General features: G+C 34.6%; 5 protein-coding genes across 11 annotated transcripts; 1 reads left to right on the top strand and 4 right to left on the bottom strand.

Annotated features, from left to right (window-relative positions):
- Positions 1–78: 78 nt before the first annotated feature.
- Positions 79–3978, bottom strand: LOC106740761 (TATA-box-binding protein). 2 transcript variants are annotated; one of them, XM_014612110.1, is made up of 6 exons: positions 3769–3978; positions 3030–3399; positions 2791–2921; positions 2468–2711; positions 2139–2337; positions 79–1724 (listed from the first exon to the last, which is right to left on the bottom strand). In XM_014612110.1, exons 2-6 carry the CDS (start codon positions 3291–3293, stop codon positions 1648–1650), a joined length of 915 nt encoding a protein of 304 aa, XP_014467596.1. In that variant the 5' UTR covers positions 3294–3399; positions 3769–3978; the 3' UTR covers positions 79–1647. The 2 variants fall into 2 exon arrangements, with proteins under 2 accessions (XP_014467596.1, XP_014467597.1); XM_014612111.1 differs by having other exon boundaries at positions 3030–3372; positions 3855–3978.
- Positions 3979–4152: 174 nt separating this feature from the next.
- LOC106740759 (Y+L amino acid transporter 2) lies at positions 4153–8077 on the top strand. 2 transcript variants are annotated; one of them, XM_014612107.1, is made up of 11 exons: positions 4153–4362; positions 4678–5030; positions 5219–5441; positions 5547–5662; positions 5942–6067; positions 6140–6284; positions 6698–6821; positions 6908–7108; positions 7215–7364; positions 7457–7634; positions 7717–7781. In XM_014612107.1, the coding sequence occupies exons 2-11, from the start codon at positions 4850–4852 to the stop codon at positions 7779–7781; spliced, it is 1509 nt and encodes a 502-aa protein (XP_014467593.1). In that variant the 5' UTR covers positions 4153–4362; positions 4678–4849. The 2 variants fall into 2 exon arrangements, with proteins under 2 accessions (XP_014467593.1, XP_014467592.1); XM_014612106.1 differs by lacking the exon at positions 4153–4362 and having other exon boundaries at positions 4850–5030; positions 7717–8077.
- A 1128-nt stretch (positions 8078–9205) lies between these two features.
- Positions 9206–11398, bottom strand: LOC106740763 (V-type proton ATPase subunit F). The gene is made up of 5 exons (XM_014612114.1): positions 11203–11398; positions 10453–10534; positions 9932–10014; positions 9437–9559; positions 9206–9315 (listed from the first exon to the last, which is right to left on the bottom strand). The coding sequence occupies exons 1-5, from the start codon at positions 11254–11256 to the stop codon at positions 9283–9285; spliced, it is 375 nt and encodes a 124-aa protein (XP_014467600.1). The 5' UTR covers positions 11257–11398; the 3' UTR covers positions 9206–9282.
- Positions 11399–11853: 455 nt separating this feature from the next.
- On the bottom strand, positions 11854–19039 carry LOC106740756 (blastoderm-specific protein 25D). Of its 4 annotated transcripts, XM_014612101.1 has the most exons (6): positions 18739–19039; positions 16084–18609; positions 15229–15913; positions 14968–15068; positions 14713–14870; positions 11854–14633 (listed from the first exon to the last, which is right to left on the bottom strand). In XM_014612101.1, the coding sequence occupies exons 2-5, from the start codon at positions 18544–18546 to the stop codon at positions 14733–14735; spliced, it is 3387 nt and encodes a 1128-aa protein (XP_014467587.1). In that variant the 5' UTR covers positions 18547–18609; positions 18739–19039; the 3' UTR covers positions 11854–14633; positions 14713–14732. The 4 variants fall into 4 exon arrangements, with proteins under 4 accessions (XP_014467587.1, XP_014467585.1, XP_014467586.1 ...); XM_014612099.1 differs by having other exon boundaries at positions 11854–14870; XM_014612100.1 differs by having other exon boundaries at positions 11854–14870; positions 18930–19039.
- A 333-nt stretch (positions 19040–19372) lies between these two features.
- LOC106740762 (homologous-pairing protein 2 homolog) lies at positions 19373–20908 on the bottom strand. 2 transcript variants are annotated; one of them, XM_014612113.1, is made up of 3 exons: positions 20865–20896; positions 20541–20709; positions 19373–20454 (listed from the first exon to the last, which is right to left on the bottom strand). In XM_014612113.1, exons 2-3 carry the CDS (start codon positions 20691–20693, stop codon positions 20008–20010), a joined length of 600 nt encoding a protein of 199 aa, XP_014467599.1. In that variant the 5' UTR covers positions 20694–20709; positions 20865–20896; the 3' UTR covers positions 19373–20007. The 2 variants fall into 2 exon arrangements, with proteins under 2 accessions (XP_014467599.1, XP_014467598.1); XM_014612112.1 differs by having other exon boundaries at positions 19374–20454; positions 20826–20908.
- Positions 20909–23842: the final 2934 nt, after the last annotated feature.

Genomic DNA, 23842 nt, shown 5'->3' with positions numbered 1-23842 from the left:
GATATTTATATTTGTATCAGGTAACATATAACAGTGCATTCTGTAGAGGATACTTGACACGAAAAAGTGTAATAACATTATAAAGTTATATACATCATAATAAAAGTAGAATTTTTTTCTCAGAGGAAAAGCTTTATAGGTTATTATTCGCGTAACTTTCTTATTTTCGGTTTTAAACTTTTTGCAATCGGTCCGTAATTGTAATGAACTATTAACAAAAGATTCGTGGAAAATTTAAATGTTTCTTTATGTACGTTTTTCATAGCTTAATAATTCGACAACAGTCTTGGAATTTTCTCAGTATTTTCGATACGTTCTAAGTAAACATTTTAAATTTACACAGCGTGATGCTTTTGCATTTTTCATAAAGAAATTCTGTTCTTATATTTCCTGTCAAACGTTCTATGCATTTTCAGTAATAAAGTAATAAAGAAGTAAGTACGCATTAACTCATACAATACAATAATTGGAAAAGTAATTGTGGTCTTTCCTTTTATACTACATTTAAGACAAGTTTACAAAAATGGAATGCCAATAAATTCACTTGGGCCTGAGTGTTAATTGAGGCACTATATTCATTGTATTATTAAGAAAATACATGAAGAAAAAAAAATACGTTTCTTTTTATAAATACATGTGCTGTAATTATCTTTAAAGAAGACAAAAAGGAAAGGATTGCAAATTTTACGCGAAAATTAAGATATAATCGGTTGAAAAATTCGTTTTTTGTTCCGATATAATGCACTTTGCACATTTTAAAAATATCTCGTACATTATCACATTAATTAAATAACCCACTGATTTCGTTAAAAATGAGTAAATTTATAAAAGTCATAAAATTACATAAGTTGCATCTTCATGTGCCACTAATTCTTTATATATTCAGAATTAACGTGATCTAAAGAAACAAAAATAAAGAATAAATATTTTATAAATTATGTTTATCACTTTGTGATAATTTATGAAACTATTCGTACATAACTATTCATATATAAATGTACGGTTGAACGCTTTGAAGGCATCAATATGACTGTATAACAGAATGTTTTGAAGCATGTTATCTTATGTACACACACACACACACACACACACACACACACATGCGCGCGCATACACACACACGGTGTTCCGAAGCAGTCAAATACGTATTTGACCATAGTTTTCTTGATCAATTTAGAGACAATTTTTCCCAATCAAAAATGTCATCATTTTTTACACTTAAAAAAATCTTTAATACTGAATTTTTGTGAAAAATATTCAAACGTGTTAATTGTACGTGTGTGTGTATGTGTGCTATAAGAAATCATGTTTAAGTGTTAAACGTTCAGAGATAACCAATCAGACTGTCAAAAATTCGCGCACTCAGTGCGCACAATATAGTACAATGTAACCAGTGTATACAACATGCACGTTTGCGCGTGTCTCTCTTCTCTCTCTCTCTCTCTCTCTCTCCCTCTATATATATATATATATATATATTGGATGTATATAAAAATATATTTAACAGAATTACATGCAATTCAGCAAGAGCATCTAGTATTCTTAATTGCCTTTATGATATTATTTACAAAAACAGAAATCGAGTCTGTAAAGTCTATTTCAATAATGGAAATTAAAGAAATAGATATAAACGTTACATAAATGATATCACTGCTTCTTAAAGCTCTTCAGAATTGGATAGATGTTGTCGAAAGCTTCATAAATTTCCTTGCGAACTTTTGCACCTGAAAGCATACATGCTATATGTATTTAAGCACATATATGTGTGAATAATATTGAAAGCAACAACACTTTAATTAGAAAAAAAACAAATAAAAAATTTTAAAAACTCAAATATTTATCTTTCCTTCTTATATTTTCTGTTGCTACCTCGATGAATACGCAATTAAAAATATAGAAATGAATTAAAAGTATAAAAATATTGGCTTTAATATTAAGAATATAACTTTAAGTTAGGTAAAATTTTATAATAATGAAGTAATGTATTAAAAAATCTTAAGACAGAAAAATCTCAAAAAGTATTTCTAAGAGTATATAAGATTAATGCGCGTTGCTGAAATTGTTATGATATAGAGAAAAAAAGTGAACAAGATGAGAAAGGGAGAGAATATAGAATCGTAAGACATAAATGTGCTCACCTGTTAATACTACTTTTCCTGAAACAAATATGAGCAATACAATTCGTGGTTTGACCATTCTGTATATCAGTCCAGGAAATAACTCTGGTTCATACGATGAGAATTGTCCATGAGATAACACTAAACCTTCTAATCTAATAGGGAACTTAACATCACAGCTGCCAACCATATTTTGGATCTTAAAGTCTAGAAATTTCGCCTATTTATCAAATAACAGTGACAATTAATAAAAAAGATAACAAGTTTACGTTGTGATTATCAGCCAGCATAAAAATTAATTCACAAACATCTTGTATTATATTTTAATTGCACAAATTGACTATACTTACAGGAAAATTTAGTTTCTGTATAATTCTTGCGTACTTTCTAGCAGCAAGACGTGAATCTCCTTCACTCTTCGCACCGGTACAAACCATTTTTCCGCTACTGAATATTAGTGCAGTAGTTCTAGGTTCTCTTATTCGCATAATGACAGCTGCAAATCTCTTTGGATTATACTCTGCGTTTCTAGCATGGAGAGCTATTTTCTTCAGGTCAAGCTTACAATTTAAGTTGACAGTAGACACAATATTCCTAAGGTAAAGCAGATATACAATGTGTAAAGCAATAAAGTATAAAAAGCTAATATGATTAATTTTCTTTATAAACTTACTGTAACTGTGGCAATATGCCTGGATCAGCAGAAGCTGGTGTCATCGGTGTCATTGGTCCTGGAGTTGAAGGACCTATCGACGCTGGTGCTATTTGATTATTTTGTGGTACTATTGGAGACATCATGTTTTGCTAAGAGATGAAAGAAACAACATGCAAGACATTGTATTTTATGATATTGCATGTTTCCTAACCGAATTGGTAAATTTGAAAAAACTTAATATACTGATATTGAGTTACCGGTGTTTGCGGTTGCATGAGACTCTGAGGTGTTGCAAATGCTGGAGTTGGTGCATACGCGTGCATGGTTTTCTGTGGCGTTATCATCAACATACTGCTCTGCATGTTAGGGCTCATTGAGTGCAACTGTTGCAGCTGATACTGCTGCGATTGTTGTTGTTGTTGCAGAGCATTAGGAAGGATTTGTTGATCCTCTTCTGGCTGATGCAGAGGTGTTCCAATACTGGGTATACTAAAGCCTGGACTAGGGAGCATCTGATCCATCTTGAGTGTTTAGTCAGTTAATCTATATACTGCAATCTGAGATTACAGTTGAATCTTCATGAAATGATTGATGTTTCACCTATATAAATTGCATACGGAATACAACCTAAAATAGTATTGATCATTAATTTCTCATGTCAGTTTTCTTCTTTCGGTTCAACAAAATCATCGTAATAATCATAAAATATTAAAAATATATAGAAATAAATCTCAAAACATTTTTCTACATAAATAATATATATATATATATATATATATATATATACACATGTAACCTCATTTTATAAACTTGATTCGAGTTATTTGCTAATTTCTTTTTGTTTATGAATGTACATAAGTGTACACAAGTATTATTTATAATCTTTGCGGCGGTTTACTTTCGATATGTATGATGTTTATATTCATTAAATGTTTATATCTTATATCAACAGTTAGCTTTAAGAAATAGTGTTTATGGAGTCATGTGGGCGCTCACCTGTTTTCTTTTCAAACAGTTCTCTCTCGACATATCAGATAAGCAAGCAGTTATTGCTGCATCCTTTAAAATATTCTCAAACTTACAATTAGCCGCTGTTCAACGTACGATGTCCATATACACATAGCAGTACTAATGGTCACTAATTCATTTGCTCTTTACAATTGAACTTTCTGCACCGGAGTAATCAAGAGTTCTGTTCGTTTTCGTTGCACCGCTGAACTAGTGCAATAAGTTGAAGCGAGATAAGTATCTGTTTTCTCACTTCAACTTATTGCACTAGTTCAGCGGTGCAGCGTAAACGAACAGACCTACCAGTGCAGCCGGTGCAGTAGTATAAAACAGATCCCTTGAATACTACCAGTACTAAAAATCTACAGTTCATGTGACGTATATTATAAATTTTCAGTGCTGGCAGTGAGTAATAGAACATAGGTCGTTTCATTCCCTTTATGTTTTTATACACGTGGTTGAAATTCCGTTTAATCTGATATGAAGTTAGAAGAAGATGTGGCTTATTCATGCAACACATGGAAAATTGACCTTATAAGGACAAGTTGCTGATAAATGAGAAATAGAGAAACAAGTATATAGGTAGTGTACATTATATTAGGAATAATTGTTCATATTTGCATATTAAGAATGCTCGTCCCATATCCCGTAATTTTGTCATTCTTTAATTTGTATTTATATAATTACTGTTTCTATGTATAAATACTAATTTTTCTTATTGGTAAAATATGAATTTTCAATTGCAAAATTACTGATGCTTGGTTACAATAAGCACAATTTCTCAAGTCTTTTTATAGCAATTTTTATACAATCATTTTCTGTGTGCATGATTATTGTTTCGTGTTAGAAAATTACATTGTTTTTTCGAACTTAAAAAACATAAGTTTTTATTTCCAGATAATGAAGTCACCTTTGTGAACAAACATCAAGAATGTGCCTTCACAAACTGTTCTCTTTGATGATCCTTAGCTGTTGCTAAATTTATATTATTAAGAAGCTTTAAATCAGTTTGTTACAAGATTTGGTTGAAGAGAATCTCATATATCTCCTGCGAGGATATTTTATAACAATGGCAAATCAGGTATGCGATGAATCTGCCAGAAATATGCGACTGATAAGTTCAGATGATGAAGGATCCATTCGATTGCAAGCCGACAATCGACAAGAACCTGTCGGTAAGGTACAGATGAGAAAACAACTTGGTCTCCTAGAAGGAGTGGCTATTATATTGGGAATTATATTTGGTTCAGGTACGTATTTGTTTCAAATTGAACTTAATAAATCAAAATTAACTAAAAATCATTTATTTCTTACAATTTTATATATTTTACAATCACACACATACACGTGTACATACAAAACAGCTTAAGCTTAAAATAGCTGAAACTAAACTTTAACTCAATACCTTATAACTTATGCTTATTACATATATTTATAGGCATTTTTATCACACCAAAGGGTGTTATACAAGAAGTAGGTAGTGTTGGACTATCATTAATCATATGGATATTATGTGGTTTGCTTTCTATGGTGGGTGCATTATGCTATGCTGAGTTAGGTACCAGTATACCTCGTAGCGGAGGAGATTACGCTTATATTCATGAAGCTTTTGGTGTTCTGCCTTCATTCTTGTACTTATGGGCCGCTAACTTAATTTTTGTGTAAGTTCCTCTCTGTATATATATGTAATAATCAAACTCTGTAATGATCAAGCAACTTGTTATTCAGGAAAATATGTCGCGATAATGTATATTTGTTTTCTACAGACCAACAACGAATGCTATCATGGGATTAACCGTTGCTCAATATGTCTTGCAACCATTTTTTCCCAATTGTAATGTTCCAGATGATTGTGTACGATTGATAGCTGCACTGAGTATATGTAAGTTGTTAGTATTGTTGCGAACTACCACTTATATAATTAATAACATTAATTAAATAGGAATAGTTGGATATAGTTATTAGTTAGATACAAATATATGATAATGAGTATCCATAGTACATCGTACAGCAAGTCTTGCAATTGGAATATTTGCTAGTCAATAAATATAGCTATTACGAAGCTACATTTATATGTATATATCACACACATTAGGAAAATTATAATATGTAAGAATTTATGGAGATTTCCTTAATTTACAAAATTTAAAATATCCGTCAGGTTTGCTAACTTTTATTAATTGCTACGACGTGAAAGAAACTTCGAAGATGCAAAATATATTTATGTTTGCGAAAATCGGAGCGCTGGTGATTATTATCGTAGCTGGATTGATCTGGCTTTGCATGGGTAAATTTCTTAATTGATACATTGTAATGTATTTTGATCAATATCTTTTCTTAATCAAGATTCGTTAATTAGGATACACGGAGAATTTCGAGGATACTTTCGAAAACACAAATTCTAGTCCTGGCAAGGTCGCCGTGGCATTTTATTCTGGCATATTCTCTTATTCGGGATGGAATTATCTTAATTTTATGACAGAGGAACTAAAAAATCCTTACAAGTAAGTCCATTGTTCGACGCTACAGCGACAAATTTTTTCTACTGCTATCTTCATGAAATTACATAAATTTCATTTCCTTTAATTGACGAACAAACAATTGTTGATCGAGCATTTTGTCTTATGTCGGAAATTTTTCTTAAATCTAATTGATTGATCGATAAAAAGAGACAAGATTAAGCGATAAGAAGAAAAAAGGATTAACTTTGCTTTATTTATTATGAAAACATTTAATTTCACGATTTATATGAACAGACAGTAGATTAACATTGATATTCACGTCTTATTCTCTTCTCGCGGGTGTTTTGTAGTAATTAAAGGCTTCGGCCATTAATCAAACCTTTACGTCTATTGTACCGACCTGATCGTATACTTCGCGTAATTGTGTACTTCTGTTGACTGAGCTTCATTATTAGGAATCTACCACGCGCGATTTACATATCACTGCCGTTGGTGACTTTCATCTACGTCATGGCCAACGTAGCTTACCTAGCGGTTCTAACGCCGACAGATATGATCGCTTCCAATGCCATCGCAGTGGTGAGTAGATTAAACTGATTTAACGCAATTTATGTTGCTCCGCTCGACATTTATGCATCAGAATCCAATGTTCCTGTTATTACTAGACTTTCGGCAATCGAGTGCTCGGATATTTAGCCTGGACCATATCGCTGATGGTGGCGGTGTCGGCCTTCGGCGGATTGAGCGTGCACATAATGACGTCGTCGAGAATGTGTTTCGTCGGTGCCAGAAACGGCCATTTCCCCTCGATGTTGAGCCACATCAACATGTCCAGACTGTCGCCTACGCCTGCCTTAGTATTTCTGGTTCGCAAATTTACCAAACATTGTCGTTAATATCCAGTGGTTCTTTCCTAAAATTAAAAAAATTAAGTACGTTCGAAACGGTTATAATTCTGTTTCGCGTTCACAGTGTATTCTGTCCCTGGTGATGCTATGCACAAGCGATATCATCGTACTGATCACGTACTGCAGCATAGTAGAATCGTTCTTCATTATGGTCTCCGTGGCTGGGATTTTGTGGTTACGATACAAACGGCCCAACATGGAACGGCCGATCAAGGTAACGCAAAGACGCACTGCTTTGAACGTACGGTGGTTTTCATACCGGGCAGTTTATATGCCCGGCATTAATGAACATCTTTTTGTTGCCAGGTCCCACTGTGGATACCTATAACATTCGTAGCGATATGCGCTTTTTTAGTTCTTGTGCCATGTTATGAAAGGCCGTACGAAGTCGGAATGGGTATTCTAATTACTGCCTCCGGTATACCCGCGTACTTTATCGGAGTAGTTTGGGAAAACAAGCCGTCGTGGTTCCAGAAAGTCAACGGTTCGTTTATTCTCGCAAATTCTCGATTAGTTCTATAGTTAAATCTACCTTTGTACTTATGTTCTTTGATGTGTTTTTTTAGTTAAAGCTACTCATACCATACAGAAGTTATTCCTGTCCGCGAGAGAGGAACGTGAAATCGATTAACCGATGGCAAGATTTGTAAAAGAGAAGTCGGCCCAGGCTCGAACTCGAGCTGTAGCGCCAAAATAGGAGATAGGAAGATTTGTAAATAAAATCCCACCGAATAAATGATCTTGCCAGGACGATCGAGGAATTTTATAAATTAAGAAATTGGAAAAATATCAGGGCTTAGTCCTGTGAGAATAGAGGAAAGATCCAAAGATTAAGTAAAAAAAGAGTATTCAGATGTTTGGAGAATCCTTAATAATGTAAGATGTTATAAAGTGCCGGATAATAAAAGGATAATAATGATCTGTTTACAAAGATTGAAGAGATAGATATGAGATATGCATTTTTTTTTATTACTTTTAATATTAACAAAGGTGTGTGTTTCGTGTGCTATGCAATGTTACATTATTCTTTGTATTGATTATACATATTGTTTTGTTGTTGATATGATTGTATACTAAAAAATTGTAAAATAATAATGAGGAAAAATTTTACGCAAACAATTTTTAAGAGTTGTATTTTTATAAAGAAATATATTGTAAACATTAATCGACAACTCAATTTCACTTCAGAGGTTAATGATTAAAAAATTGGAATCGAAGTTAAATTGAAAAAGCAGTGTCGCAGTCATTTTGGATTGTTAGAAAATTAGTGCGCCTCTATTATCTCCCCTTAATTTTTTGTTCTGCGGTTTCATCAATTTTCTACAGACTATAAGTGTCAGAAATAAATTAATCTCGCCCTTTACGCACCGATTTTCATTTAGTGTCTCTTCTACGCGAATTTCCTGCGCTAAGATGTGAATATATATAAATTACAAAAAGAATGTTCAGGCACGGGTTAAGGATTGTGCCAAAAGACATGATTATATCGCGTTTGTGAATACAAGAGAATATTTTTGTTACTTCTTGCTCAATTGTGGATTTACTCGGATATTTTCCAAGTTTCTCTCCGTCGACCTATTTAGGATAAACTGACTGTCTAATTTAAGTACCCTGCAATTATATACAATTTCGTTTGGTAGGACTTAGACTAAGTGATTATCCTGTTCTGGCTGCATGTCATCGTTTCGCGCAATTAGATAAACTTTCCGTCTACTTCTTTACCACAGTATTATCCAGAATTATCTCTCGCAAGTTGTAAGTCTGCAGTTTTTACGCAAGCTCCACACTAGGCTAATATCGTCCGCAATAAAATAGGTAACAAGACATTTTGTTGTAATTTTAGACAACTGGACTATAAGTAGTTCGACGCAAACTTTTATAAAAAATACAATTTTTGTCACTTAATTATTTCCATTATTATTAATTATATACATGTACATACATAAAATAACGGGGAGAACTATATTTTTCTCGCCTATCGTTTTATTTTACTAAGTGGGGCTGCACAAACAACAATTTTACATCATATTTACTGTAACGTAGTAAAAAGAGAAATGCAAGAAACAAATAGTTCTAATTTATTATAAATCCTTTGCATATGGTAACAGTTAAGTTAGCACTGTATATACACATTATGCATGAATATCTTCTGGATTGAACATTCCCTGCAAACAACAAATACAAGAATGAGGTTCTACAGAAAGAACCAAGGAAAAGGTAATCACGAGTGAAATTAAACGATACTTCACCACGATTGACAAATGATCGTGATTAAACTCGACGTACCTTGGCGCGTCTCAAGATGGAATCCTTACTAGCGTCGTAAGGATGATCTTTGCTCGGGATTTCTAATACAGCGGGTATGGGTTGAGTGTGACTGTCTATTACATGACGAATCATCTCAGCTACCTATGACAGAACGTAAGATTAAACAAAATAACATAATACTGCTTGCATATTTACAAAAGAAAAAATAAAATGAAATAATCATCTTTCTCATAAGCTAAAGTAAACATTGCAGTATTCAATATCGTAATTTTTTAACGTAAGTTGCTATGTGTCTGTATAGTACTGTAATTACCTCTAAATTAAAGTTGCAAATAACTTGCAATTAATTGAATTTAACTATTCGAATGAATAGTTTGAAATAGACGACTATTCAAACCATTTGAATGTCGCGAAATGGATACTGTTAGCAAATTAAAAAAAGAATAGAGATACTTCATTTTGTTTTACAGACGTAGTTATTTCAGTACCGCTTATCTTAGCTCGAGTACTTACATTCTGGTTAATAAGGATGATATCGATGTCATCGCGCTTGATAAATCGCTTAAAAGTGTCCTCTATTTCGCTTACCGGTGTATCTGTAAATGTTATCATTTGGGATTAATTGATGCCATTGCGACGTCTTCCAACTTATTGATAATATAATTACACATGTGTATATATAGTGTTCAACAATAAGTATGCTGATTATATAAAGTAATATTTTCCTTATTGAAAATTAGTTATTTTTCTTTCAAAAAACGTTGAGATATAAATTATCTATAAATTGCCAGCTATCAAAATAAAATAGCAGTTTTGTCAAATTATGTCTTAAGAATGACATCTCTTGCACAAGTCTTACAAAATGTTTTAATAGAATTTTCCTACATTTAATGGAGAAGCTTTAAAAATTACAAAAAATATAACATGAGATTAAATTTTAGATGAAAGAAACATATTGTATGAATTTTTAATCAGGAATATCACTTCATTGAAGCTGCGGCTACTTAATTAACATACAACATACAATTACATACTTTTATCAACAACCATAAAATTTGGCTGGCGATGTTTATTGATCTCTCCTACTCCACCCAGTAAGAAACCCACACATGTGTCCTGAAAGAATATCTATTAATTGAACTATTTTTGGCTCTGAATATTCCAGATGTATAGGTTTCTGAATATTCGTTTCTGTAAAAATTCAATATAGTCAAGCGAGAAAAGATATAAATAAACTTTATTTATAATAAAAATGTAAAATGTCTCAATTTAATATGTATACAATATGTTCTGTTTTACGGTGAGATTTATTATACACAGAATTATGAGAGTATCTGATTCATGATACTACTTTTTGCATATATGTGCACAATTGCATCTCTTGTTATTCTTTTATTTCATGCATTCACATATAAACTAAATATCAAGTCATGTATGCCAAAAACTATCAGTAAAATATATATCTCAGAAAGTACTCACACACTTTTCAATAATCATATGTCGAAATTTTTTATACAAAATGACAAGTTAAATTGATTTATATAAAAAAGAAAACAATTTTATTCTATTGAAAAAATTAGAGGTAATCTTAATGTGATATTAGTAGAGCTAAAATGTCAAAATAAGATTATAATACTGTCTCCCTTAAAATCAAACAACTTTTATTTAAAATATTTTGTATTTAAACAAGAAATAATTAAAATAATTTAAGTGATACATTAAGTAGTCCATCCTGTACACATGTACATACAGAATATGCGTGAGCGTGTGAAAAGCACGCTTACCTCATCGCCAATCACTGCTAGAAGTTTGCCTTTACCCGCAGAATGAAGTGCCATTTCCCTTATTTTTAAAGTAGATTAAATGTTTTGTCGATGTAATTTTAAAGGAAAGCAAATTTGATGTTGATCTCGCGTGACTTTACGGCCGTGCACATCAGCTGACTAGTCACACCCCCATGATGCGGCTCGTAGGATATTTCTCATTTGTGCGCATGCGTGAGTGACGTCATAGCCTGACGTATTGCGAGTACGATCCAACTGCAAACCATGGATCTAAGAATATATTCTTAGATCTATGCTATATTCAATAATGTAAGCCTTGAGCCATAAGAAATTAGCCAATCACAATCGATTATTTTTCTCACATTCGATTGTGATTTTGCGATCAATTTCTTACGGCTTAAAACTAACTACACTCCATTCCAAAATTTTACCCTGAAAAATTTAATTTCATATTACTTTACTTTCAATTATTAATCATTCCAAAACGGAAGAATTTATATCAAAAGAAAAAACGTTTGAACTCTTTGAGGGCTAACATTTTCTAAGATATTCGTTTTCATACTTCGTTCTTTATACTTACACTATTCCTCGATATTACTTATTTTACTATTTCTCGAAACGTTTTGTCATAAAATATTTATGTCTCTTTTTATTTAACAGTTTGACTATTGTTCGGCATACAAACTGATATATCACATGTTGAAATAACTATAATCTCCAACTTTTGTACTAAGTGATTTACATGTTCGTATGACGCAATAAGATAATTTACACCATTTAATCTGTGTAGTAAATGAAACATTGTTGCATACATTTAGGAATTATTGCAGGTGTGATATGGTATTATATAATCACATTGAAAGCCACATACAATACTAGGGTGGCGATTAAAAATAAGTTGAGAAAATTTGATGTTTCTTTATACGATATCAAAGTCTGCATCAAGGAACGTTAAATTTTAATTGATGTAGAACACGAGATGTAATATTATATATTTTAGAGAACAATGTTTAAAAACGGTTGCCGATAATTTTAGCACGATGATTATCTAATACAGAAATATGTATTGTTTAATTTATATCTCAACATTCATTGCAACAAATTATATACGTTTGGCGCTTAAACATTTAAAACAGAACATTTCCAAAACGAAGAACTTATTAAAATATGGGATATATAATAGAGGCCAAAGAATATTTTCTTGGTAAATTTTGTTTTGACCTTTCGAAACATGTTTACTATTGGCATTATTACCTTTGAGAAGACTCAAAAATCAGTCGGTATTTATAACAACGCTAAGAATATCGAAAATCCAAAATGTTTACAGATTAAGAATTTTCAATGATATTCAAACTTGAGACGAATATAATAATTATTGCGGAATATTTATAATTTAAATATCATGAAAAATTCATAATTATAGCGATCATCTAGGAAACTTGAGACAACTCAAAATTTTTTAACATATACGTTAACGGCGTTTAGCAGTTCGAGAAAGGTGAAAACAAAATTCAAGACAGCGTAGAATGCAAATTACATAGATACAGCCATATAAAACTTTAGCTATTATAATTGCTACGAGGGGTTTACCGTTATTGCATTAGGTTTTGTTTTAAACAAAATTACTTCTTAAAAAGAATTCTCAGTTTTCTGAATGAAATAAATATATTGAAGGCAACAGTGGAAAGAAAACTAGATTGATTGATAAAACTTACTTAAAAATTGTTTCATCATCACTTTTAACTTTGATAAGGATGGTAAACCCCTTGTACTTTTTATTTTTACACCTCTATTATTAAATAATTAATAGAGAGAAACATGTTTACATAAAATAAGTCACTATAACTTAGTTACCTTAAATAGTTTTTACATATTTTATTTGCTATACTTTTCATAATTTATTTAATGTTACATTAAAAATATCTTGAAAATAATGCACACTAGAACAAATGGATCTAAGTTGCATGCTAGTGAAGAATACATTGCATGATGGTAATTTTTTCGTAAATAGAAGTATTTTTCAAGGATATCTTAGTGTACTTACTTTACATACATTTTATTATTCTGCGTAAGAATGCTACATTAAGATAAGTGAAAAACAAGTCTCTTTAATATTTCATATTTTATATAAGACAGTGTGTGTGCATGTCAAAAGATATAAAATATGAGATATCTACTCGTGTATTTTATATGCAAACTTACAAAACAAAAAAAATTGATTTATAGACAGAAAAGATCTCATTATCGCCATACATTGCGTCCTTCTTTTATATTTTCCATCAGATCAGATTTTCTTTAGTACGCATTATTTTAGCGACACTTAAGATACTAATTTATAGTGACTTACGTTCTGCTTTACAATAATTACATAATTAAATGTAGAGTTACTTATTTCTAGGGAATATTATTTCTCAGTCTCCTTTACATACATACTTGCATATGCATTTTCCAGTGTGCATATGCAACTGTGTGCACGCCTGCACCTATCAATTATTTATATAGAAACAACGGAAGCAAGATTCCTTATAATTTCTTCCTATTTTTTTTTTCATACATGCATATTAAATGACTCTACATAAGGCGAGACAATTACATCCGGTTACTCGCTTTGCATCACGGCAAATACATTTGGTACGCTTGAAAACTTAAGAAAAAATTATCGCAACCGGTATCAGTCTATTCTAACGATCAAGTACGGCAAAAACAGACATTTTTTTAAAGCGAATATAATATTTTGCATAATTTCATAATTCCTCTAATAATCTCTTAGATATCTTATTCGCTATGAAAACATTTCCTTTCGTAGACGTCTCTTAGCAAGGTACAGAGTGTTTAAATTAAAAGAAAAAAAATAAAAAAATAAATAAAAAACTTTTAGGTTTCAAATAGATTTACAATGTGTTAAATTTAACGCAATTTCATTATTATTCAATATATTACACGTTATCACAGTTTGGAACGCAGTCCGATGTTCAAATGATAGAATTTGTTTTTGATTGATTTTTAGAAGATTCTTAAATTCTCTCACTGGATCATCGACTGTATTCTAAATCGCAAAGAGAGGAAAGTGCCTCGAATCGTTTTGAAAGCAAGTGTGTACGTTCAATTAATGGAAAAAAAGAACTCCCCCTCAATTCCGGTTACGATTATTTTTTCATCGTTCCCTTCTTATGTATGCGTGTAGTGAGTTAATGAATGAGTGAATGTATGTATGTATGTATGCGTAGTATTTTACATTATTTATAAAAACAACTGCCCCTACAAATCAGGATTCCATCGCTAAATAATATGACATCAATTAAAGCGAAATCTGTCTCACTTTAGTCTTAAGTTTAAATTAAAAACTAAAGGCACTTGTGCTACAATATACACTTTCCAACCATATGCATCCCTGAGTCATATCGGGGCTTCACGACGTAATCTGTATTTTGCTAATAGTAGCATAAAAATAAATAATTTATAATTGCTCGATACATGTATATAATGGCGCATAAATTAAACTTATCATACCCGTAATAGCTACTTGAACATCACATTGAAGTAGTTTCCACGTTGAGGCCGCTCAAGATGAGACACCGTTCTTGCAGGCGCTTTATGTGCTCCATGAGACATGCGTTTTCTATGTATAAATCCTTCACTAATATGTCAGTACTGGCTAGTCTGTCGGCCTGTTAAATAAGCCACACACATGTAACCATAAATATAACATAATAATTACACATTCGCGCGCACGCGCGTGTGTGTGCGTATTTCATGCTATCGTACCTGATCAACGGTTGTTTGAACTTGCACTTGGAGCCTTTCTTGAGTATTACGAAGAAGGCACTGTAATTCAAGCAATTCTGTCTGATGTTGCGTCATAATACCTGCAACAGTAAAATTACATGCACAATAGCTTTCCCGTGGAGAGTTTTTAAGACATAAATAATAAAATAGGGAAAAAGAAACGAAAGGTCAAGCGTGCAGGATTGATATCTCAGGAAAATTGTCTCATTGTAAGATCTTAAAATATGCAAAGGGACCTACGTTGTAAGACTTTCTCAACTTGCTGCTGCTGCCGTTTGAAATAATGCTGCAATTGCCGCTTCTTGCGTTCTTGTGCGTAAAGTTTCATATTCAGACTCTGCAAGACGCTCGGGTCGATGCAACACATACGTTGCTGCGTGTTGTTCTGCGCACAGTGGCAACTGACTCCGTTCAAACTTTGCATCAGCACATTCTGCATCCATGCAAAATCCGGATCACGCTTATCTCCCTCCTTTACTTTAGCACCAACATGTGAGCCTTTTTGATATACTTGGTTTCTTTTATCCTTATGCGTACTTTTTATTTCCTTCGTGGAACACTCGTCGCGTGTAATATTCAAACTATAACCATCGGTTTGATCCTCTTGTTTAATTAACCTATTGGAATCGTTGGACGACGGATGTTCCGAGGTGTAATACGTTTGATTGTTTGCGTCGGACGTTTGTAGATCCAAATTCTCGTTCATTGAGGGGATGCTAGACGCGCTGGAAGATTTGCAGTGCGACAGATTCGACAATGTTCGCAAAGAGATCTCGTCCGGCACCTGAACCCAGGAATCATTCGTGGCTAGCTGCTCCGCCAATCTTAATTTCTCACGCAGGTCCCCTATCTCCATATTTTTCTGGGAAATCTCGTTTTCAGCTTTTCCCTTCCATTTCTCAAATTCCTCTTCAAGATCTATATACTGCAACATTATATCATATGTAAGATACGTCAGTCGAGACAATGTCAATTGAGTGGTTTAAAAAAAATTTCTCTCTTCTCTTACATATGCGTATATGTATATGTTACTTATATATATATATATATATATATATAAATACTCATGTAAAATATAAAAATGTTCCATCTTACCTGTTGTTCCAAGTTAAACTTTTCATCTATCGGGGATAAGCGGCCGTTATTCTTCGACTTATCCAGAGGGCTAATTAACTCTTCGTACTCAGCTATCTTGTTAATAAGCTCGGCAAGCTTGTCGTCGCTGATCTTCTGTTCCTGCTCAAAGAGTTGCCTCTCTTCCTCCAGTTTAGCCGCCCAATAATCCTCGCATTCTTCATACTCGGTTCTCAGCAGGTCCAGGCTACGTTCGAGTTCCGAGCAGCGTTCCGTCAACTGCTTCTTCTCCGTCGCATGTTTCGCCTCGAGCTCTTGCAGCCTTGCGTGTGCCGAGGCATTCCTCGGAGCATTCTCGACCTCGGCAACGTTCGAGGAGCTATCCTTTTCCTTGCTGCTCTTCCACGCTTCCGCGGAATGTTCTTCTTTCCGCGGTGGATAATCTCTGAGGCTTGTCGTCTTGCTTTGCACGGCACTCTTCAAGTCTTGATCGGTGAGATCGTCGAGATCATCCTCCGCGCTGTTCGACGTTGCCGTACGCTTCGCCGAGAGCGATTTCGGCACCTTGGAAACGACCAAGTCCCGCAGTGACTCGTGGACGCGTTCCTCACACTCCATCTCGAGCTCCGACGCTATACTCTTGCCGAAATCTCGTGTGGAGGAATGCAGCGGAAGATCCGATTGCAAGTTGCCGATCAATCTTGCCACATTGTCGCTCAAAGCACATTTTTCCGAGGCGCATTTCGTATTCGCCATTAACGCATCCTCCAGATCTTTCACAATCATATCTCTGAACTTTCCAAAGTCTACCGTAGCAGAACGTGAAGTATCGAGCTGTCCTTCGACCGGTGAGAAGTTGAACTCAAACGGAACTCTCGTATCGATCGGTCGGGCGTCTTGGAACGATTGTGTCGTCGTTACGTGACTCTCATCCGGAGTCTCATCCAATTGTAGATCGTACGCCAGAGACGACGGCGCGTCGTTCTGCCTCGTGTCGTTAGCGTGACACTTCAAGGTCTCCAGTTCCGCACTGAGCTCGTCGTTTTGGTCTCGCAGTAGGGTCACTTCCGATTGCAACTGTTTGATGCGATCGACAAAGAAGTCCACCTGTTCCTGCTGCTTCGCCTCTAAACTCTGTATCTCATCTTGCTCCGCGTCTAACATCTTCATCCGCGTTAACAATTCGTTGTTGGATTGCCTCAGCTTCTCAATCTGGCCTAGGAGAGTGCCGTTCTCCGCCTCGAGCACTTGATTGTCTTGCAATGTGTTTATCAATTTGTTTTTCATGTCGTGATTCTCCTTCTGCAAATGCTGCAATTGGTCGTCCTTGGATTTTAAAGCCGCGGCGTCCATTTCCCGCTCGATGCTGAGCTCCTTCGTGATCTCGGCATAACGCTGTTGACTCTGTTTCTGCAGACTTTCCTTCGTCTTCTCCAATTGCGCCTGATGCTCGTCGATCTCCTGTGCTAACAAATTCGCCCGTTCATTAGCCTCCAACATGTCGATGCGCATTTTCTCCTTCTCCGCTTTCATATTCTCTATCAGGACGTTCAGATTGCGTTGCTCGTTCTGGTAAAGCGTAAGCATCTCTCGTAGTAAGCTGATGTGAGATTGGATGGTGTCGTCGTCTAACGAATCGTTCAGGCTCTTCAGCTCGTCACATATGATGCCTGTTACCTCCACAAGACTGGTATCTAAGATACTGAGATCTCTGCTGGGCAATATCGTTGATACGCGAGAAACGCCAGCAACTTCCTCCTTATCTGTATTCTTGTTACCCTCCATGGAATCAGTCCCATGAGGCTCGTATACATTGAAATCTAATGTACTTACACTACAGTTCACAATACTGCTGTGAGATTCGTTATGCTCCCGCAAGGCCTCCGTTCTTCTCTTCTTTTGAAATATAATTACAAACTCCTCGAAGCTAATCAAGCCGTCGCAGTTCTGGTCGAGTCTCTCAAAGATAAATTCTGTGATCTGCCTCGGAAGTTCTGGAATTCCTGCGCAACTCAATATAAATTGTATCGCTGTAGAATCTGTATAATCCCTCAGATAAATCTTGATCTTCTCCCAAAAGCGCATCAGTTTATTCTCATCCATAGTAAGTCTGGCCTCCATCTCTTGAAGATGAATTTTTGATACGTTATCAATCGATGTCGAGAGCTCGCTCTTTTTAACATCGATATTACATGTATTCAAATTATAATAAGGTTGTACAATACATTGCCTATCGGTAACTAATTCTTGGAACTTTCTCAACAGGAGCAGTAAACCATCCCGAAATTCCTGGAAGGATATAGTTTGCTTGTCTGCATGTTTGCAGATGCAGGATTTTAATTCTTCGGTTAATCCATCGAGATGTAATTTGCTGCATATAGAAGACAGGTTGTTTTCTTCGAGTTCGTCCTTTCCTTTTGTCAAGCAACTTTCAAATACAGCATAAAGCTGTTGTTCATAAAGATCACTGTTGTGCTCACCCATGCCTCTTTCTCATGGTTTTCCCAAGCTTAGCTCAATTATACTATTTATAGTGCACCTGCAAGCCTAATAATAGTATATTATATTATATTAAGAAACAGAGATTAAACGACAAATAGCATATGTGTGTGTATGTGTGTGAAACAGAGCTTAGCCGAATTATTTTATAATCATTGATATCAACGAAATACGTACGTGCGAAGTATCTATGCAAAAATACAACACAACGTCGTAAAGGTCAATCAATTGTTGTCATAGATCATCATAACCTACTTATTAACTCCAGCATTTATTATAGCACGTTTGCGTACATATCTCGTAAGCAATTCTTTAGTTTCTAACACGAATGATCGAATGATGAAGTAGATACGACAGATATTACGAACCAGTAGCTAATTCTGATCAACAGCAATTGCTGTTCTCAAGAACCGTTTTTGCATAGATGTGCTTTATCTGACAGTAGAAGGACGCTACTACAAATCAAAGCAGAATTGGGTTGACGAGGCAGAGTACTGTTTCAACCTTTGACTATAGAAATATAGATTGCCAGTAGCTAACTTCAGACTTATAGCCAGATATGTCGCATCACCAAGCGAGGAGTACGAGAACTAAAGTGTCATTATTAAATATGGTAGAAATACTATTTCGTTCAAGGCTGTAATTGCATATATTACTTTTCCGCGTATATAAAGTATATCTTACGACGCATGTAGTATAGGTATTCTCAGAGTATATATTATTGGAGTATATGGAGTATATATTATATAAAGCTATATATATATATATATGTATATTTTTTTTTCTCTGTACACATTTGAAATATAAATTATATATGTATTATATTTGCATAATTAAATCACCTATTTTTTTTTGGCTATCAAGAACTTTAAAGCATGGGATACCTAATGATTCGTCGATGTAAATAATAAAATAACACTTGTAATATTGTAATGTTCTGTATAAGTTGTTTTTTTCGCATATGGATTATGATATATATTGAAATATTAAAGTTCTGCCGTAGTCGCTGTGACTGTCCTTGTGTAATTGTTGACGTAAGGTTGTTCGAGTAAAAGAGAAATGTTCGTCCAATTTTTTTTTTACAAGTGTGACGAATAGATTATAAATGTCACTTTGTGGATATATCTTTTTATGTGAAAGTATAACGCAAAGAATCCTGGAATGTGTTTTCTTGCTTTTGACGTCATTAAACAAGGATAGTCATAGCGACTACATCGGAGAATATTATTTCTACTAGTAACTTGAAACAGTTTTACTTAATGTAAGTCAAGTATTTTATTATGCAACTTTTGTAACAAAAAACAATACGAGATCTTTTCTCTTGAAAGTTATAAATACATAAATACATGAGAAAAACTGTTAGAAAAAAAGGTGAATGTATATATTAAGAAATTGTTTTAAGGCTATTACAAACAGAAAATTTAATTTGTCATTGATCTATTTGAATTAAATAGTTGTTAAACTTATGCCTACTTCATCATACAGTTCATCCTTGTTACCAGGATAATTTTCTAAAATACAGTCTATTATCTCAGTGCATATTCTTTTCCTTTTCTGATATTCGCGTAAGTTTTCATCTAATTCCGTTTGGGTCTTCCTTTTAGATTCCTGTAAGTCTGAGCTAGTTGTTTTCATTACTGCATTTAATTTCTGTGTTAACTGCTCTATATTTTGTTGTAAAATAATCTTTTCTCTTTCTGCATCTACCAGTGTTAGACTGGACTTTAAAGAGGATAGTAGAACTTCCTTGTCTTTAATTTGTTTCATAATCTCTTGATACTTGCTTTCGATTTCGTTGGAATGAGATTGTAATTCTTTATTAATTCTCAGTAATTCATCTGTATCATGTGCTGAATCTTGGACAATGCAATATATTTTCTGTTTACTATAAACCTAATATATATAAAAAATGAGAACAAATTAATATTCCCAGAATATATCTTTGTAAATATACTATATTATAAAATTTTTTAACATACTTTCTCAAACAATTTCCCATCGGCTACAAGTTCATCCATAACCTTTTGAACTATAGATTTGCTATATTCGTTACATAAATTTGTAACTACATCGTTTACGCTGTAGGGTCTGTTTTGTATCTTCATGTAATAATATACAATATTCTTAGCCATTGTTGTACCTTTTCATCTAATAAATGAAATAATTAAAATATACATAAATATACAACATACATATATATATATTTATATTAATGTATATTATATATATATAAGCACTTAATATAGGTAAATAATTATACGAACGTTAAATACTGAATTTGAAAATACAATTGTCTTTTTAACCTGCTCTGTAACCTTAGTTAGTTCCTTTTAGCCATTGAATAAAGAATACAAGGAAGGAGCATGTGGTAAAAATACGTGGTGAGGGGTGTGAACGACGTGACGTAAAACTATATTCAAAACGATTACTAATGAGTGCGTTCGGGGAGATATCACTAGCGCTATAGACGCAAACACTAAGTTGCGTTCGGGAATCCACAATGTGTGCACATCACTAAACACATTGCTAAGTAACGGCACGTCAACCATCGTCAAACTGTCGACGAATTGGTATAAAAGAGTGCTCCGCCACGAGAGAGAAGCCGATTCCACCGGCGTCAATAGGTTCGTTAAGATCGAAGATTGCTCCGGATCCCGATCCTTAGGTCAAGGAACCGAGACGGTGCGTTCGTCGCCTCTGCCGCCCGTTCGCAGCCTTCGAATCTGACCATCCTATCTGCCGGTAAGAACGAGGACGTGTGATCGCAGTTTCTCCCGTGGAAGTCGCGTGTACCGGGTCTGCCACATCGGAGCAGTGCTTTCGCTGTCTCCACCGGGATTTACCAGTCCTCTTGTCCACCGGCCGACCGGCCTGGGAATCACGACAAGTTCGGGAATGGTGTATTCACCGAGTCCTCTCGGCCTCGTCGCTAATCGCTGCTCTCGTTAATGCTATCGAGTCGCGATGTACCGTGTGATGTTAAACGGAGAAAATATTTGAGCTTTTCTTCATATAAATTTTCTCCAAATTTATCATATTTTCTAGTAATGCAGGAACAGAAGCTATCAGTAGAATTTATTTTGCTAAAGACTATAGTAAGTTTTCTAATTGCACATTTTATTTCCTGAAATATAAATAGCATGTATAAACCGGAAAGCTAATGAATTAGGACAAGGGAAAATGTCGGTGTGTTCTTTGGTTATACAATTTTATAGTAACTTTTATTACAAAATTCTCCCTGTGTACGAAAAGGGTAATCATGATCACACTTCGTGTAACATCGGAATCAGTGGTCACCTGCTGCATCTATCCTCGTGATCAAGACGAGATCATAAATTTACCATCCACCGTTAGGATAGGACTAGTCGTACTGCACTAGTCGTATGGTCATACTACTTGATAACACGGGTTTGAGTCTTGGCTGTGGTATAGTTCGAATTTCTACTGAACAGGGTTCGAGTCACGACTATGTGACCTACTCGGGTTGATTTTATCAGTATCAGGGTTTCTACTTATGAATCGCCATTGTTTCTACCGACAAATTGAGGTCGCACGGTCACGACTCGATGATAAGTCAGAGGCTGACTTTTTCCACTTCCAAGTAGCGTACTCATTAGTAGGTCAGACGAGCTTGTAACTTGGAACCGCACGACGTTATTGATTCCTAACAACTGTTGTGAGTCAAAAGACTTTTTATTTATAAGTACATATCACGATTCAGTTAAATTTCAAACGACATTTTATTTTAATTTATTTTCAACTAATACACGACTCAACGACATAGCAGACGATTTTTAATTCTTCAATCGCATGACCGAACAACGGATAGGATACATTTTTCCAGCTATATATTTAATAACATACACGGAGAAAAATATTTTATTGACATAGCAAATTCGTCAGTTATTGCGGTGACAATGAGAAATTTGTTACAAAGAGAAAATAATTTTGCTGTTGTAACAAAACGTCGTGAGAGCGATAAAATTTAATTAGTATAATCAAATTATTTTGTTGTCCATATATTCAGCAAAAGGAACTAATACTTTTAACAAATGTTTCTGCTATATAAATAAATTTTCTTGCTGCCCAAATAAATCTTTCTGCTGTCATCACAGCAACCGATAAACTTGCTACACTAGCAAAACATTTCTCTCTATGCACAAAATAAACTTTTTTTATTATATAGAAGAAACAATTTTTATATATTAATATATTATATTGGATCTTTTCGAGATCTGGAAGTAAATTATATCATTATATATTTATTGTATTAGGAAAGCGTGACATATTTAAGCAATATATCCGAATAATCGAATATCTAAATATAGATATGTATTTAAATATATGTATTTAAATATATATCTAAATATTGAACAGTCAAAAAATTCGCGCGGTTTTCTCATTCCACATATAATACACGAAATTGCGAAGAAAATGAGAAGTAAATCGAATGTTTGCGAATGCTTACGGAATGGTATTATCCCGTCATATTTCGCGGGCGCGCGCCTTATTATGAACGCGGCGTTGAAGTTTCATTAACTTTCATATCGATCGTGCGCTTGGGAACCCAAACACTGTCAGAAATTATACCGGCGTTCCACGGAACTTCCCCCCGCACTGCCACTTTCCGCTATAAACAGATTAATTATTTGAGAGCCCGATATCTCGAGCGCGCTCTCAGCGAGGACTCACTTCGCAATTTCAATCGAGTAACGCCGTTCGCAAGCGGCATAAGCAACCGATGATCACAATGGAAGGCGAAGCGAACCGTTCCATGAACTACGGTCCCTCCGGGGTTCCTGTTACAACGGAATGATTTCGAGTTTGCCCCATTGCCGCGATGATCGTACCGAAACTTCTGCTCGAATGCCGAGCGCCGGAACGCGAGAGACATAAAAGAAGGCACGTCAAGGCCGTCGGCCGTTCTCATTCATTGGACCCTCCACTTTTTCCGTCTTTATCTCTCTCTCTCTCTCTCTTTCTTTGTGTCTCTCTTTCTCTTTCTCTCTTTCTCGGCGAAATAAATTATAGCCTACTAGAGAGTCATATGTAGATATAGTAAGGTGCGCCGAGCTATTTCGGCCAGCCGTAACTCATATTTACGACCAATGGGAGTTACGCCAACTTTAAGAGGCTGCATAATGAAATCCAGTGGTAGAACCCCCCTCCCCCCCTCCCTCTTCGTCCTCTCTTCTCATCCTACAGCTAGCAGTTCGCATCCTCAGTTCGCACACTTTTCCACCTATGGCTTCATTTTTACCCTCCTACCTCGCTTTCCACG

The sequence above is a fragment of the Dinoponera quadriceps genome, unplaced genomic scaffold, assembly GCF_001313825.1.
Source record: "Dinoponera quadriceps isolate SergipeBrazil2010 unplaced genomic scaffold, ASM131382v1 scaffold453, whole genome shotgun sequence".
NCBI lineage: Eukaryota > Metazoa > Arthropoda > Insecta > Hymenoptera > Formicidae > Dinoponera > Dinoponera quadriceps.
The sequence above is the reverse complement of the archived record's forward strand: the minus strand, read 5'-3'. Positions and strand labels throughout refer to the sequence as shown.

Excerpts from the sequence above, each read along its gene's own strand:
- LOC106740761 (XM_014612110.1), bottom strand. The coding sequence starts at position 3,293 with ATGGATCAGATGCTCCCTAGTCCAGGCTTTAGTATACCCAGTATTGGA. Across the intron at positions 2,922-3,029 it reads TCATGCAACCGCAAACACCG|CAAAACATGATGTCTCCAAT; the intron begins GTAACTCAATAT and ends TTCATCTCTTAG. Across the intron at positions 2,338-2,467 it reads TACAGAAACTAAATTTTCCT|GCGAAATTTCTAGACTTTAA; the intron begins GTAAGTATAGTC and ends TTTGATAAATAG.
- LOC106740762 (XM_014612112.1), bottom strand. The coding sequence starts at position 20,693 with ATGGCTAAGAATATTGTATATTATTACATGAAGATACAAAACAGACCC. Across the intron at positions 20,455-20,540 it reads ATGGGAAATTGTTTGAGAAA|GTTTATAGTAAACAGAAAAT; the intron begins GTATGTTAAAAA and ends TATATATATTAG.
- LOC106740759 (XM_014612106.1), top strand. The coding sequence starts at position 4,850 with ATGGCAAATCAGGTATGCGATGAATCTGCCAGAAATATGCGACTGATA. Across the intron at positions 6,285-6,697 it reads GAACTAAAAAATCCTTACAA|GAATCTACCACGCGCGATTT; the intron begins GTAAGTCCATTG and ends CTTCATTATTAG. Across the intron at positions 6,822-6,907 it reads CTTCCAATGCCATCGCAGTG|ACTTTCGGCAATCGAGTGCT; the intron begins GTGAGTAGATTA and ends TGTTATTACTAG.
- LOC106740756 (XM_014612099.1), bottom strand. The coding sequence starts at position 18,546 with ATGGGTGAGCACAACAGTGATCTTTATGAACAACAGCTTTATGCTGTA. Across the intron at positions 15,914-16,083 it reads AGTTTAACTTGGAACAACAG|TATATAGATCTTGAAGAGGA; the intron begins GTAAGATGGAAC and ends ATAATGTTGCAG. Across the intron at positions 15,069-15,228 it reads AGTTGAGAAAGTCTTACAAC|GTATTATGACGCAACATCAG; the intron begins GTAGGTCCCTTT and ends TTACTGTTGCAG.
- LOC106740763 (XM_014612114.1), bottom strand. The coding sequence starts at position 11,256 with ATGGCACTTCATTCTGCGGGTAAAGGCAAACTTCTAGCAGTGATTGGC. Across the intron at positions 10,015-10,452 it reads TTTTATGGTTGTTGATAAAA|ATACACCGGTAAGCGAAATA; the intron begins GTATGTAATTGT and ends TAACATTTACAG. Across the intron at positions 9,316-9,436 it reads CCATCTTGAGACGCGCCAAG|GGAATGTTCAATCCAGAAGA; the intron begins GTACGTCGAGTT and ends TGTTGTTTGCAG.